Raw genomic sequence first — 15,936 nt, forward strand, 5'->3', positions numbered from 1 at the left:
TGCAAGAAGTACAACAGTGAATGGCTATAGCCATCAGGAAAACACAGTGGAGGCGGTATTTCAGCCAGTGGTTTGGGGGATCTTTTCAAAACTAATAACTAATGAACTAATTATGAACATAGAAAAGTACCATCAGATTGTGATCCACAATGCAATACCATCTTGAACGCCAATGGTTGCACACTGCAGAATTATTTTTAATTCAGCCGCACTGGAGGGTTTTCAAACATGAACACTCTCTTTAACTTCGTGCCAAAGCATTTCAACTGGACTCCAAAAAGTTTGGGGATTTTATTTGATTTTCTAAGACATTAAGAGGCGAACCTGCTGGTATTTTTAAGATCACTATCCTGCTGCACAATTCAAGCACACCTGAGCTTCAGGGCATGAACTGATGGCTGGAAATTCTGCTTGAGAATGTTCGGGTAGAGAGCAGATGTCATGGTTCCATCAATTATGGAAAGTCATCCAGTTCCTGAAGCAGCAAAGCAGCCCAGATGATCACACTAACACTGCCATGTTTGACTGTTGGTATGACATTCTTTTTATGAAATGCTGTGTTAGTTTTACACCAGATGTAACAGGACTCAAACCTTCAAAAAATTTATGCTTTTGTCACATCCATCCATAGAGTATTCTTGGGGATCATCAAGATATATATTTTTTTGGGCTAATGTGAGATGAGTCTTGTTTTTGGGATGAGTTGGGATGAGTGTTGTTTTTGGTCAGCAGTTTTGGAACTGTCCTATGGACACAATTTTTGCCTCTCTCTTATACCAATACCAAAGTCTTCTACTAAAAAAAAAAATTATCTCTCGCCCCTGCGGGCGGTCTTTCTTTCAAGCTTGGGTCCTCTACCAGAGACCTGGGAGCTTGAGGGTCCTGCGCAATATTTTAGGACTGTGCTCTTCTGGACAGAGATCTTAAATGTTGTTGCTGGGATCTGCTGGAGCCACACACCTAGTTCTCTGATTACCACTGGGACCACTGTTACGTTCACCCTCCACATCTTCTCGAGTTCTTCTCTGAGCCCTTGATGCTTCTTTTTTTCCTAATGTTGCTGTCATTCAGTTATTTTATTCTATTACTATGGCTGTCTTCTTCTGCTTGTCTACCACCACTATGTCTGGTTGGTTAGCCACCACCATTTTCTCAGTCTGTACCTGGAAGTCCCACAGGATCTTAGCTCTGTCATTCTCCACCACCTTACGGGGCGTGTCCCATTTTGACCTCGGGATTTCCAGGCCATACTCGGCACAGATGTTTCTGTATACTATGCCGGCCACTTGGTCATGGCGTTCCATGTATGGCATGCCTGCTAGCATCTTGCAATTCAATTTTTCAGTTCAATTCAATTTTATTTATATAGCGCCAAATCACAACACCAGTTGCCTCAAGGCACTTTATATTTTGCCTTGTCACTGGTACATACCATGGAGTGGTCTGGCCGTTCATGTTGGTTCCTCCACTTTCTTGGGTTTCTGCTGCCTGAGGTATTCATTCATATATTCATCTTCGTGATGTATTTGTGGATGTTTGTTGTCTCATCCTGGACTGTGCTACTGATGCTCACTAGTCCCTGGCCTCCTTCCTTCCGCTTAGCGTACAGCCTTAGGGTTTCCTTGTGTTGATGTCGGTGGCTTCTATCTCCTCTTCGGCCAGCTTATTATCCCAGCAGGGTACCTGATCACGGGCAGGGCGTAGGTGTTGATAGCCCGGATCTTGTTCTTACCCTTCAGCTGACTCCTCAGGACTTGTCTGACCCTCTGCAGGTACTTGGTGGTTGCAGTTTTTCTAGCGGCCTCTTCATGGTTCCCATTTGCCTGTGGGATCCCCAGGTACTTGTAGCTGTCCTCTATGTCCGCAGTTTTGCCTTCTGGTAGTTTAATCCCCTCAGTTCTGACTACTTTCTCTCTCTTTGTTATCATCTACACTTCTCCAGTCCGAACGACATTCCGATGTCATTGCTGTATATCCTGATGGTGTGGATCAGTGAACCAATGTCTCGTTCACTCTTGGCATACAGCTTGATGTCATCGGGATCCATGTCCTCTACATTGCTCCATTCCGTAATTGGTATCCGTAGCCAGTCTTGTCAATGGTCTCACTGAGGAGGTTCAGGCCTATGCAGAACAGCAGTGAGGACAGAGCATCTCCTTGGTAGCTATTCTGGGTGTGTCTCATCAGCTAGCAGCTGGTTGATTTGTACTGCCAGATGCTTGTGGAGTGCAGTCAGCTTTTTCAGCCAGTAAGCGTGAATCATGTCAGGGCCTGGTGCTGTCCAACTCTTCATACTGGAGACCCTTTTTTTTGGATATCTGCCACTGTGATGCCACCCTCATGTGTATATATATATATATATATATATTTCCCAGAAATTAGGAATTTGGGTATGAAGACAGATGAGTATGAAAGCTGGTAAGCAGCATGGCAGGCAGTGCTGGGAGCAAAGTGAATTTTTGTGAATTTTATTGAGGTATCCCTGTGGGTTTAATCCAGCATGACATGTAGAGCGTTGTGAGGCCTACAAGGATTATTTTTGCTGGCCTTAGTTGGCCCACTCTCTCCTCCTCTTTGCCCTACTTTCCATTGATTCATGAAGCAGAGGCAGAACAAGAGATCTCTCTATATATGTATTGCAGGATTGCAGTGACAGATGGAGACAGTGGAAAGGCAGAGAGCCATTATTGTACAGAAAGACAGTGCATTCTACAATAAATGTTAAGAAGGTGCATCAAAGCAAGGGTTTAGTAAAACAAAAATTTGCCATTAATAAGAGTAATTCACAGAGATTATACATCTCAGAGAAAACAATTAGTTACCCTTCGTTCTAATTTAAACAGGATGTAACTAGATTGAATATGCAGTAGTTCCAGCATATTGTAGTCACTTAGTTGCATTCAAGCTGCTGAGACTGAGCTGCCATAGTGAGTGTCTAGTCACGAAATGAGGGCAACATATACTAATGCACCCCCCACCCTCACAAACCCATGATGTCCCCATTTCCCCTGTCTATCTCCATCTCCCATCAGTAGCTCCAGCCCATGCTAGCCTGTATTTAAATGCTCTATTGCAGCACTGCTCTTCACAATTAACAAACATGTTAAATTGTGACTTCTTTCTCTCTAATTTTGAAAGAAGGTTTGCCAGTTATAAAAGAGGCTGTCAGACTGACACAATTTGATTCAAGCAGGAGATACAATGGCAAATTCAAAGAGCCACTATAGAGTCTAATCTTTTCTCTTATTTTCATACTTTTCATAGTTGTTATATTATTTTAGCTATGGTGATCCTAATACGCTAGTGTAAAAACTATATAAAATGAGGCTGTGTAGAGCTGAAGGGAACTATAGCTTTGTTACAATTCAAATTTATTACTGAGTAATAACAGACTTTTGAAATTGTTCAGCGAATACAAATTTGTGGAACTTTAAATTTAAATTTCAGCAGCTTTTGAATGTTTTGCTTATACCGATATCGGGTAACATATGGCAAATGTGTGTGTCTCTAACACTGCAGGTTGTGTCAGTGGTGCAACACAGAGATACAGCCAGAGCTTAAAGCAGTTTTCTATTAGTAACTATTTGGATCGACTCTCCATGGTTCATGACAGTTTACAGGGTTTTCCATTAGGTCAGGGATGGGGGAACTCAAGGGCCAGTGTCCTACAGGTTTTAGATGTGTTCTTGATCTAACACAGCTGATTTAAATGGCTACATTACCTCCTCAACATGTCTTGAAGATCTTCAGAGACCTGGTAATGAACTAGTCATTTGATTCAGGTGTGTTGACCCAGGGTGATATCTAAAATCTGCAGGACACCAGCCCTTGAGGCCTGGAGTTCCCCACCCCAGGTGGTACCAGGTACTAAAATAGTACCTGCTCACCCGGGAGAAAAAAAAAGAAGGAAAAGGCTGCAATAAACAACTCAGTGGTCCCTGAGCCTGATGAAAAGCCACTGAGCAGCAGGTATATCGTGGTCTCGACGTCCACCTTTGTGCTGTTCGTGTCACATATAGGGATGGGTATCGTTTAGGTTTTCAAACCGGTACTTTTGAAACGGTGCCGGTGCTTAAACGGTGCTCGAACCGGTGCTTAAAGAATGGAAAAAACACAAACTTTGTCCAAAAACCTCTCATGTTTAGCTGTTTTCCACTTTTTCTTTGGTCATTTTAGCCTTTTTGGCCAGGGTGAAGGGAGTATCTGCCATCAAACAAGAAGACAGCCGCTGTAACTACGACGGTGTTTGCTAGTTCACCTTACATGCATTAATTTAATAACGTGGTTAGCCTACTCAACGTAAATTACACACAAACAACATTAAGCCACTCACGCAGAGAAGAACGGCTGCTGCTGCCATCATCATCCGTCATCATTTCTGCTACACTGGCAGGGCTAGGGGCCAGGACTCTACTCTTTGGGTTTTTGGGGGATGATGCTAACTCCGCGTCAGATAACAGACAACCCACCCGCAGTAGATGCGCCCGGTGTGAGGTCTCGCAGCAAGCTATCAAATACGGCGCTTTTCTCGGCTTTTAACAAAATGCTATACGTCGCCAGGTGTATAGCACAGTATCACCTTAAAGCACTTGTTGCAAGCTGCTGAGTTTGCATGTTTTGCTGTGAAGTACAGCCAGACTTTGACCGCTTCGCTTTGGGCATTTTTAATCTGTAGCTCTGCTCTAAAAGAACGTACGTACCTGGGCCCGCCTACTACGCTCGCAAAGGTAAAATGATTGGCTGGAATCCAAAGTGTATGACATCTCAGAAAAAAAAAAGCACAGAAATAAAGCACTGAAATGTGTGCTGCTTTTCGGTCTGGTTGCTACCGTTTATGTCAGAACCGGTGCCATAATGGCACCGGATACCGGTACCCATCCCTAGTCACATACTAATTACGTAACAGGATGCTCGGTCACGTTGCTATAAAGACGACCACACATATTAGGTCGTACTCCATTATAATGGAAAACCTGTTGATCTGAGTTGAGTTGTGGCGAGTCGATCCAAGGCTCTACTAACGGAAAAGGGGCTTTTACTCTTCTCCACCCTTCTTGGCTGAGTCTGTGGGAATTGGTTGCAGGTCAGCGCTCATGGCCCCTATTCTTCCTATTTAGCGGCGGCTGTGACACCTGGCTTGCCGCTTCTTCCCAACTCCTCATTAATCACTATTGATACTAATAGAAAGCGAGCAGCCAGAAAATGGGACATTTGAATGCAACACTGGGTGCTTACATTTTAATCTGACGTTGGACAAATACAAGACTTCTTCTTCTTTTCTTTCTTTTTCTTTTCTTTCGAACAATTAAAATTTCAACAAAACAAACACAGGAAATGGAAAGCATAAGAAATTTCCAGCAAAATGATCCATAAAGCAAAAACAGAAGGTGTATCAAAGGAAGAAGCAGTGTCTTATCCAGTCCTGCCCCTAAATTTAACTACAATTTTGTAACCAAAATGGTCATGCATACAAACATATACACATACATCTGTCTATAGAAAAATACTGTCTCATATCACCAACATATTAATATTCTCATTCTATACAATAGTACAACTATATCAGCAGATAAAATAAGTTATACATAATTAATCTGATTTTTTTGTTTGGAGTGTGTAGTTAATGTGCTGTCTTGTGTAGTTAGTGTGTAGTGTTGTGGATAGTTTTGTGTTGTGTGTCAAAACAATGAGGTGACTGCTGTCTCCAGGTAGAAAACAGGAGTGATACACCTGCTGTCAGGCCTGCGGGTATCAGGCTTGTGATGTTCTCCTTTATAGTGGACAGAAATTTTTTTTTTGGAGTGGCACAAATAATTTGTGAGGCATCTTAATGAATGCAGAACAGCTGATTGTTCTGTAAAATAGTTTGAAATGGTTATAAAAAAAGGGGGTAAAAGGTAAATGGCTGCAAATAACTTTTTTTTTGCAAAACTTGTGCATAGGATTTTAAAATTGACAATTTATAATTGCATTTAAAGTTATGAAATATGATTCATTAAACATGTTTGTGGTTGTTAAAGTAAAAAATATAACTTTTTCTACTAGTATTTTATGTTTTTTGTCTGATTTTAGATCAATTGTGTTAATACAGTATGTCAAAATGAAAACATAACTGTAAATTCAGACACGTGAGGTTGTCCTGAAAAGGATGATACCAAACAAGGCAAAGTAAAAATTATTTAAAGGTGAAATGTAGAGGGAAAATCAAAAGTAGTTAAAAATGGCCAATTATACCCTGGACCCCCAGAGGGTTAAACATTTTTTTTAAAGTAACGCAACAGTTACTTTTCAAGTAATTAATTACTTTTCGAATCGTGTAACTCAGTTACTAACTCAGTTACTTTTTTGAAGAAGTAACTAGTAACTATAATTAATTACTTTTTCAAAGTAACTTGCCCAACACTGGTCATCGCTATCTGTTGAAATTTGTTTTTACATTTATTAACTATTTCTAGTTAATAATAAACAATTATTAACTTTCTTCTACAACTTCCAGTTGGATTGAATTAGGATTTTCTGGTCACAGTCCTCACCCACACTGTTCTCCTCAAGCAGGGTATTTTTTTAATTTCCTTTGCCAGTTTTGGACCCACACTGACAACGAAATCATTACCTGTTATCATTATCTGTTAACCACTTCATTTCTATTTGTAATAACCATATTTTTTCTCTGAAAAAGTCTGGGTGATTAGCTTTGGTTTGTTTGTTTATAATAGTCCATGTACCTTTTGTGTTATTCTTTCGATCCTCTGGCATTTTATTATAATACTCCTTATTACATTATTGACGGCTAAACACAGTGCAAAGAAAAGAAAACAAAAGGGAAACAAAGACTAACCTAAAAAAAATGGTAAAACAACTAAAACCTGAAAACGTGATGAGCTGAGACATAAAACATAAATATGGACAAAGACAGTTAAATGTGGGATAACTGAGCTTGACGTATGACAAACAGATGATCCAACAACAAACAAAGGGAAACTAACACAATATATACACAGACAGTAACGAGGGAGGACAGGAGAGAAACACAACTGAACCTAATCTGACATAACAAGACAGGGAGGAAGCAAAACTGTAACTCTAACACAGGACACGGGATGATCAAAATAAAACAGTAAGCAAGACAAATACGGAGGACGAAGACACACGAGCTTAATACTGAGATTGTGGGAGAAACTGACATGGGGGCATGACTGACTTGGGAGACAGAGCGGGTACATGGAACACGGAGACAAGAGGAACAAAATGAGTAACGTGGAACACAGGGAAAGTACTTTGGAAGTACTTTGGTTGTTTCACACTGGTTTAAAGCTAACGTCTGATCACTAGGTGACATTCCAGGCTCTGGTTTAAACCTCTGATATATTAACTACCAGAATATATATCAGTCATTAGTGCTCTGTGTCTCACTGGTGGTTCTTTATCTCGTAGGCCATCCACTTCAGTTATTTTACTGTTTGTCATTTGAAGTCACTGAATGTTGCTCACTACATCACTGCAAATCATTTCCAGTGTGAACAGAGCTCAATACAAACAGTATTTTAGTGCAGTGTAACTTAATTCTAATTCTAACACCAGGCTTTTTGGTTTTTGATTATCTCCAGAGGTACTAATGGATTCAACAACAGCAACAGCAGAACTGGGCTGGACCACCTACCCATCTCAAGGAGTGAGTAGAAAAATCAACACACTAGGAACAATGTACACAGTGTAGATAAGCAGTCAAAAGTTTGGACACACCTTGTCATTTAATGGTTTTTCTTTATTTTTACTACTTTCTACAATGTGGAGGCAAACTGAAGACATCAAATATATGAAGCAAGATATATAAAATTATGTAGCAAAGAAAAACTGATAAATAATTCTAAATGTGTTTTATATCACAGATTCCTCAAAGTAGCCGCCCTGTGCTTTGTTGACAGCGCTGCAAACCCTCGGCCTTCTCTCAGTGAGCTTCATGATGTCGTCACCTGAAATGGTTTCACTTCACAGGTGTGCCTGTCAGGGTTCATTTGTTGCCTTCTTAATGGGGTTGGGACCATCAGTTGTGTTGTGCAGCAGTCAGGTTGGTACACAGCTGACAGCCCTATTTGACAACTGTTAGAATTCATATTATGGCAAGAACCAATCAGCTAAGTAAAGAGAAACAACAGCCCATCATTACTTCAAGAACTGAAGGTCAGTCAGTCTGGAAAACTGCTAAAACTTTGATTGTGTCCCCAAGTGCTGTCGCAAAAACTGCATTTCTTCCCACTAGAAGTGCTACACCAAAACTGTCTTACATGAGGACCGACCAAGAGTCACCTCTGCTGCTAAGGATACATTCATCCGAGTCACCAGCCTCAGAAATCACAAGTTCACAGCACCTCAGATTCCAGTAGCAGACACATCTCTACATCAGCTGTTCAGAGCAGACTGTGTGAATCAGGCCTTTATGGTCAAGACAAAAGGACCAACAAGTGCTCAGCATCTCTGGCAACTCCTTCAAGACTGTTGGAAAACCACTTCAGGTGACGACCTCATGAAGCTCATGGAGAAAATGCCAAGAGTGTGCAAAGCAGGAATCAAAGAAAAAGGGGGCTGTTTGGAAGAATCTAAAATATAAAACATGTTTTGAGTTGTTTCACACTTTTTTGTTTACTAAATAATTTCATATGTGTTTATTCATAGTTTTGTGTTTATTCATAGTTTTGATGCCTTCTGTGAGAATCTACAATGTAAACAGTCATGAAAATAAACAAAAAACACCATTAAATGACAGCACCTGGAAAATATGCACATGGTAGCCCACTTACAAGTCTAACCTTTTTTTAATTTTATACTTTAAACTGGAGGTCAAACATATGCCATTGGTCCAGAATCAGCTTTCTGAAGAATCAAGTTCAGCACACTGTGTAGAAGTAATACTTCATGTTTATCAATAAAGTAGATTAATATTCTTGTGCTGGTATCCAGTGATACCATCATTACTGCACAATCTTTAAAACTGCATCTTTATTAAATATATTTGATGTTGGATGACATGCAAGTTTTAAGTGTGAAGAATATGAAAAGTATGAGATCAGGAAGGGGGGAAATACTTTTTCACTGTCCAAAAAATTCCAAACCAAGCTTTAAAAGTTGTAGAATTTCCTTTAAGTCACCTTGCTTGCTACATCCAAATATTGATAGCATAAATACTAATGCTGGTATTGGTATCGGATCAATGCTAACATGGCTGGATCAGTACTTTGTTTCTGTCCTCCAAACTGAGTATGTAGCTGATACTCAATTGTGTTTAATAATTCATTTTTTTCTGGAAATGAAAAAATATACCTCAAACATGCCCTGTGAAAAATGTCTGAACCTTTATCTGCTGACTGTCACATCTATGTTATTTAACCAAACGTAAACAATAGAAGTTGACCCAATGTGCCATAGAGATGGGGCATTTGATTTCCAGATCTCCAAAAATCCCAGTTTCAAAATATATGAAAAGTTGAAAAGTGTGTTTTACTCTATTAACTACTTATTATGGAAAATAAAAATCACAGGGATTTAGTGGTGATTAAAATGGGTTGCAAACTTCTGATGAGTGACTTGTAAGTGAATGCTCTCCCCTCTATAAGCTGCCTTTGTGGGTTAAAAGTATCTGTGTTGGTATCAGCAGTACTGGCTGACTCCACTAGCTTCTTCTGCTTTTGGATTGTTCCAAGTTGCCTTCAGTGTTTTAGTGTTTGCATGTTTGTCACTTTATCAGTAGCTCTGTTTCTTGGCTCTCTTCTAGTGGGAAGAAGTTAGTGGATACGATGAAAATATGAACACCATCCGAACATACCAGGTGTGCAATATCTTTAATAGCAGCCAAAACAACTGGGTCCGGACCAAATACATCCGTCGCCGTGGTGCTCAGCGTATCCATGTCCAGATGAAATTTTCAGTACGGGACTGTAGTTCCATACCCAATGTCCCTGGCTCCTGCAAGGAGACCTTCAACCTCTATTTTTTTGAATCTGACTTGGATAAGGCCACTAAATTATACCCACCCTGGATGGAAAACCCATGGGTGAAAGTGGACACTATTGCAGCTGACGAGAGCTTCTCTCAGGTCGATCTCGGTGGCCGCATCATGAAGATCAACAGTGAAGTTCGAAGCTTTGGACCTGTTTCCCACAATGGCTTCTATCTTGCTTTCCAGGATTACGGTGCCTGCATGTCACTCATTGCTGTCCGAGTCTTCTACAGGAAATGTCCCCATATAATCCAGAATGGAGCTGTTTTCCCTGAGACACTGTCAGGAGCAGAGAGCACCTCTCTTGTGGCAGCCAGAGGAGTGTGTGTTCCTAATGGGGAGGAGGTGGATGTACCCATCAAGCTGTACTGTAATGGGGATGGGGAGTGGATGGTACCTATTGGTCGCTGTATGTGTAAAGCTGGATACGAGGCTGTGGCGAATGGTACAGTCTGCAAAGGTAAGAAGGAATGTGTGAATGAGTTCTTATGAGATGTGCCTCACTAGACTGTTCTACGGCTGTGCCATATCATATCGCTTGCAGTAACACCAATGTAAATTTTACATCAAATGTCAAATTACTACATCGTTGTTTTTGTTTTTAGCATCTAAAATTGAGCTACTTCAAACAGCTCCAGCAAATCACAATACTTTGCAAAATATGAAAACTGTTCTTGCTAAAGGTGGAAAGATGAGTGTTTCACACACATGAGATAAAAAATGCAGTTGCATCTCCTCCAGCTACGAAGGACGAGATGCTGATCTGCAACCCAAACGTAAACCAATGGCTCAACTTGGTTGAACTTGCTAGTTGTGCTCCATAATTTCAGGAGGAGCAACAAATAAAACAAAAAAGAAGAAGAAAATAACGAAACAAACTGAAGTCACTATCACAATTTTTCTTGAAATATTGTGATATAATGTTGAGCCCATCATGCCCACCCTGGCTCTGTTCACAGATGAAGAGCAGCAAGAAAAAACAAATAGTTTTATATGCATAAAGTAACTTAAGTGCAACGTTTTTCATTCATTCTGTAATCAAATGTATATATACAGACAAAGGGTACTTTATTTTAGCTGTACAACAGATTGTCACCAGGGCAACACTGTGTAAGATAATGTAAACTACACAGTTCCCCACCTGAACTCTGAATGTGCTTGAACTGCCCAATAATCTGAGATTAGAATATTTACACTACACTACTTCTACAGAAATTCATAAACAGTACATGAAGGATTTTCGTTTATCCAATGCTTAGTGTTCACATCACCCCACTCGTAAGGATTAAAACTTTTTTTCACCTGTACACTACTATTCTTGCGTAGACTTTTAGTTTGTAGCCCCATTATGATTGATATCCCAGACCGTCAGACACTCATCACAGATTCATTCTATTAGTATCAGTGGTCATGCACCAGTGTCTTTCTCTCTGACAAAGAAAGTGACACCACTAATTAGGAATGGGAAGTTAAATAAATCCTTATGTAAAGAATAAGATTTCATTATTATTTTCAAAAGGGAGTAGGCAATTTACTTAAAAAATAGTGGGCTCTTTAGGAAGCAGGAAATGTAGTAATGTGGCAGAAAATAATATATTGCTGTTCACATAAGGAAAATAAAGAAAGAATACCTTTATTAGAATTGGAAGAAAAAATTACAAATCCATTAAATCATTAGAAGCTGCCTATGTTGCCTCAGACTAGGACAAAGTGCCCTGGTCAGTCTTTGTGGAAATGGTGCACAGTGGCACTGCTTCAAGGATATTACACTGCATAATTCACCAGAACTAATACAAAGTGATATTCTCGTGCATTCCGGTGAAGTGGCCCAATGAAATCCAATGCCAATATGCTCAGATGAGACCTCCATGCAAGGTAGTTTCCAAAGGCACTTCTGGGATAGCCGCCTGGTTCCCACATTCTCCCTGATGCCCGGCCAATAAAAATGGGCCATGAGCTGTTCCAGAGTTTTGTCATATTCCCCTGCCATGAGGTTATGATAAGCTACCTTGAAAATAATTTCTCTGCAGCTCTTTGTGACCAACAGCTGGCTGCGTTTCTCTTCCATGCAAGTTTCACAACTCACTCGATACAGTCTGCCTCTAATCAACACAAAATGCAGGTAGGTCAGCGCTATGTGGAGTAAATTATTGGAGTAGGCGGGGCCTCCCGAGAAGATGCTGTCTCCTCCTCCCCAGAGTCAGCTTCAGACAACCTCACGTTACCTGACTGTAGTACAAACACTCCACCTTCCTGTGGGTTGTGAACACATCCGCACATTCCAGCCAATCTGTTCCCAGAATGAAGGGATGCGTCAGATGGGACCTAACCACCATCTTGACTCTGTGTGCACCTGTATTTAATCTTTAGCAGTACTGTGGGATATTTGTGTATGTCCCCATGCACACACCTCCTCATCAGACCGACATCTTCCACCGCTCCGTCCGATCCTGGCAGCAATGCCAGTGAGAAACCAGCCCTAGCAACCAGACTCTTCAACATCCTTGTCTGGTGCTTGGACTGGTCCTGCAGCTAGTCCAACTGTCAGCGATGCACCATTGCCTGCTCCTGATACATTATTGCCACCAGCTAGGCCACAATCCGAGCCAGTGTCTTGACTCGTTGAGTTAGTCACTGGTCTGACTGACGTGACCATGACAATAAAAATATAGAAAAAGCATGGCAAAACACATGAAAACATTGCCATTTTAGCATAACTCTGTCGTACTTACTCACTTGCTCTCAACCGTTGCCTTCACTGCTGTGACACGGTGCTTGAGATGACTGACTCCGATAATAACTTTAATATCACTGAAGAGAGCAGAGTCGCTGTTTTTGGAAATTTTGAATTTTTCAGATTGTGCAAACTGTTCAAGAGTTATGGCAGTTTAAAAATAAGCAAAAACCTGTTGGTGGGAACTGGTTATAAGGGTTAATGGGTTAACAACATCACTACATTGACGCTGAAGAAGACATCTAGGGTGTACGTCTTGTGTTCTGCTCTTTTCAACCTACAACGTTCATTGTGTGCAACGCAGACAACGCCCTGCCGAGCTGAGTAGGACAGGGGAGGGGGTGTCAAGAGAGGTGGGACTGAAAGAGATTAAAGTTCCCCTGGTTTACCTCTCATTACATCAGAGAGAAAGTAAAAGCGTAAAAGGGTTTAATATCGAGCCTTATATGTTAAAAGTGATACAGAGTGCTAAAAATAGAGTTTACCTATATGTGCTTTTGCCATCTTTCAAAAATATAATCAAAGTGTAAGTTCAATTAATATGTTAAATAAGTAATAAAAATGATTCTAATGTCTCAGTTCAGTGTGCATAAACATGATTGAGCCTTGGCAGATGAGTGTCTGTGTGTGTGAGGCTGGCAGCAGGAATGTGAAATCATCATTATACATGTTTCTGAATGAGAGAAGTGGTATTAAGTATGTTGTAATTGTTAAACACAGAATCATAATTTATAAGTGATTTTGCTAATAGTTAATCTTTCTTAATTCTTAATAACAATCAGAATGTAATCAGGTATAAGTTTAACCAATATAACAAATAAGAAAATAAAAACTATGAAATGATTCTACTAACACGTCTCTCACTGAGATTCCATATGGAGTGACTTATTTGTGCAAAGATGGCCTTGGAGGCTGTGAGAGTGAGTGAGAAGGAAAATTGAGAATACCAGGACTGACAAACACAGAGTTGTGTTTGTCAGTCTTTTTTTCTGTAAAGAGAAAAAGCGAGAAAAAATATTTGTGTGTAACCGAGTTGAAAAGAAATCATATTAGAGTGGATATTCATGTGATTGAGACAATGATAAATCCTGTTGAAGTAAAATAGCATAAACTAAGCTAAAGACATGACAGAAAGTATATTCATATTTGATTTAATGTTCATATGTAGTGAAATTATGTACAACAAAGACAAGAAGATGTGATGAGGGAGGTGAAAGATGAGGACCAGGTATACCAAGTATAAAAGTTTTGTGCAGAAGAGATAAGTTGTTCATTGCTTTGTCTCCTGCGAGACGAGCACTACAGATGATTGGATCTAAGATTTTACAGCTGGAAGTTTAAGCAGAGATACCAGAAGGATCAACCACTGCCAAACTGTGGACTTTTTCTCTGCTCATTAGATTCAAGAGGATTTGAATTTCCAGGGGATGCTTGTTGGAGTATATCAACACAGAACACAGAGAGAAGTGCATCTTCAGGCCAGGGTGTGCCTTTTCTTTCATTAGTCTCTCTCCTCTCAAGATCATTATTAAAATCAGCATTAACTCAACGCAGGTCAAAGGGATAAGTAGAATTCAATCGATTTGATTTTGTGATCAATATTATTTGCTTTGCTTTTGCTTTTACCATTACTGTTTATGAAACAGTAATGGTAAAGACATGCATATCACTCAAAGAATCCTTACAGGTTACTCTAACCTTAAAATGAACGGATCCTTGGGCCCACTTTTTAAGACCACTAAATTTTACCCAGTTAGTAAAGATTTAGAGGAGAGCTGGTAATAATGGGTGTGACTGAGAGGAGATTTGAGCAGAATGCCATTCTGACAAGCACGCCTTCAGAGGAAGCAGGATCAACATCTGCAAGGTGGAGTAGCAGTTGGAGCTAGGCAAGTCTCCTCCATGGCTCCATCCAAGCTCTGTATAGCCTAATCAGAGATTAGTACTTTTTAAACAGAAAAGAACCTTTATATATTGGGAAGGCCCGGTTGGGATCCAACAAAAGTAAACATTTTGCCTCAGAGCTGCAGCCACAATGTATTGATTCAAGATTCAAGAAGTTTATTGTCACGTACACCGCAAAACACAAATGGTTACACAGCGCAATTAAATTCTTACTTTGCAGGTTCCCTTCACACGACTAAAAGAAAGTAATAATAAATAAAATAGTAAAACAGTGCTTTGTAGATCTTGTAGCTTATATGTGGGTGTAAACAACACTATCACAGTGATAATATATACAGAGTATGCAATATAAAGGTGTATATTGTTGATATATGTATAAAAATTGCAAATTTACAGGCTAATATTAATGCACAGAATTGCTATTTTACAGGTTAGGTGTAAGTACAGTTGTATTATGCTGTGTATAAGTGTGTGTGTGTGTGTGTGGGGGGGGGGGGTCAAAAGTGTGATTTCAGAGTATCATTATTTATTTAACAAAACCTAAGTCAAAATGCAGAAGCAATGTGTTAAAAACTAAGAACACTCTGTAATTGAAAAATCTTTAGATTTGCTTACTATTTGCTTGGTCGTAGCCTTCAGTTTTAATTATTATAGAAATCTCATAGATGTTACGGTCATAAAAAAGGGATGGGTGTGGCTGAAGTGGGTTGTCTACCAACTGGAAGGCTGGTGAATCGATCCGTTGTCCTTGTGTCAAAGTATCCTCAGTTGCCCTCGATGTGAATGTTAGATAGACGTGCTTGCATATAGATCAAAGATCTGTATGAATGTCTTTCAGGGAAGGGACTGACAAAAAACCCTTTCATATCAGAAGAGAGACATAGCTGACAGAGAGCAAACACCTGAGCGAATCATCACAGTGTGATTGGATGAGTGAGACTTGTGGTGAGAAAGCACTTTGAGTGCTCAAAATTGAGTAGAAAAGTACCTCTCAACTTACCATTTAGCAGACTGTTAGAAATGTCTCTAAATGGCAAATCTATTGTCGTCTCTCCCTGTTTCTGCAATAAAAGGACGATGGAAACTGGTAAACAAACCTTCCCTCCTACTCTGGAATAAACACCTGAGCGCAAGTATGGGAAACAATGCAATACATAATCCAGCTTTTTTCATTCAGAATTAAAGTGACAACTATCATTTTTTACTGGTTCTCCCAACCATACACACACACATTTCAGCACGTTTTGTACTTTCCACTTAGCTCAATCTGTTGGGCTGTCTCTAGTTTAGACATTCGTTTGAC

The 15,936-nt window shown here is 40.0% G+C and overlaps 1 protein-coding gene across 3 annotated transcripts in view; it reads left to right on the forward strand.

Moving 5' to 3' along the window:
• Positions 1-15,936, forward strand: part of LOC146364379 (ephrin type-B receptor 2-like) — a 63,073-nt gene that overhangs the window by 11,384 nt on the left and 35,753 nt on the right. For all 3 annotated transcript variants that reach the window (XM_084916360.1, XM_084916358.1, XM_084916359.1), the window contains 2 exons: positions 7,608-7,672; positions 9,770-10,454. In XM_084916360.1, coding sequence (XP_084772486.1) covers positions 7,608-7,672; positions 9,770-10,454 — 750 coding nt within the window. The remainder of the gene's footprint in view (positions 1-7,607; positions 7,673-9,769; positions 10,455-15,936) is intronic.

This window comes from Perissodus microlepis, chromosome 20 (assembly GCF_051167445.1).
Source record: "Perissodus microlepis isolate ML-2025 ecotype Zambia chromosome 20, ASM5116744v1, whole genome shotgun sequence".
NCBI classification, from domain to species: Eukaryota; Metazoa; Chordata; class Actinopteri; order Cichliformes; family Cichlidae; genus Perissodus; species Perissodus microlepis.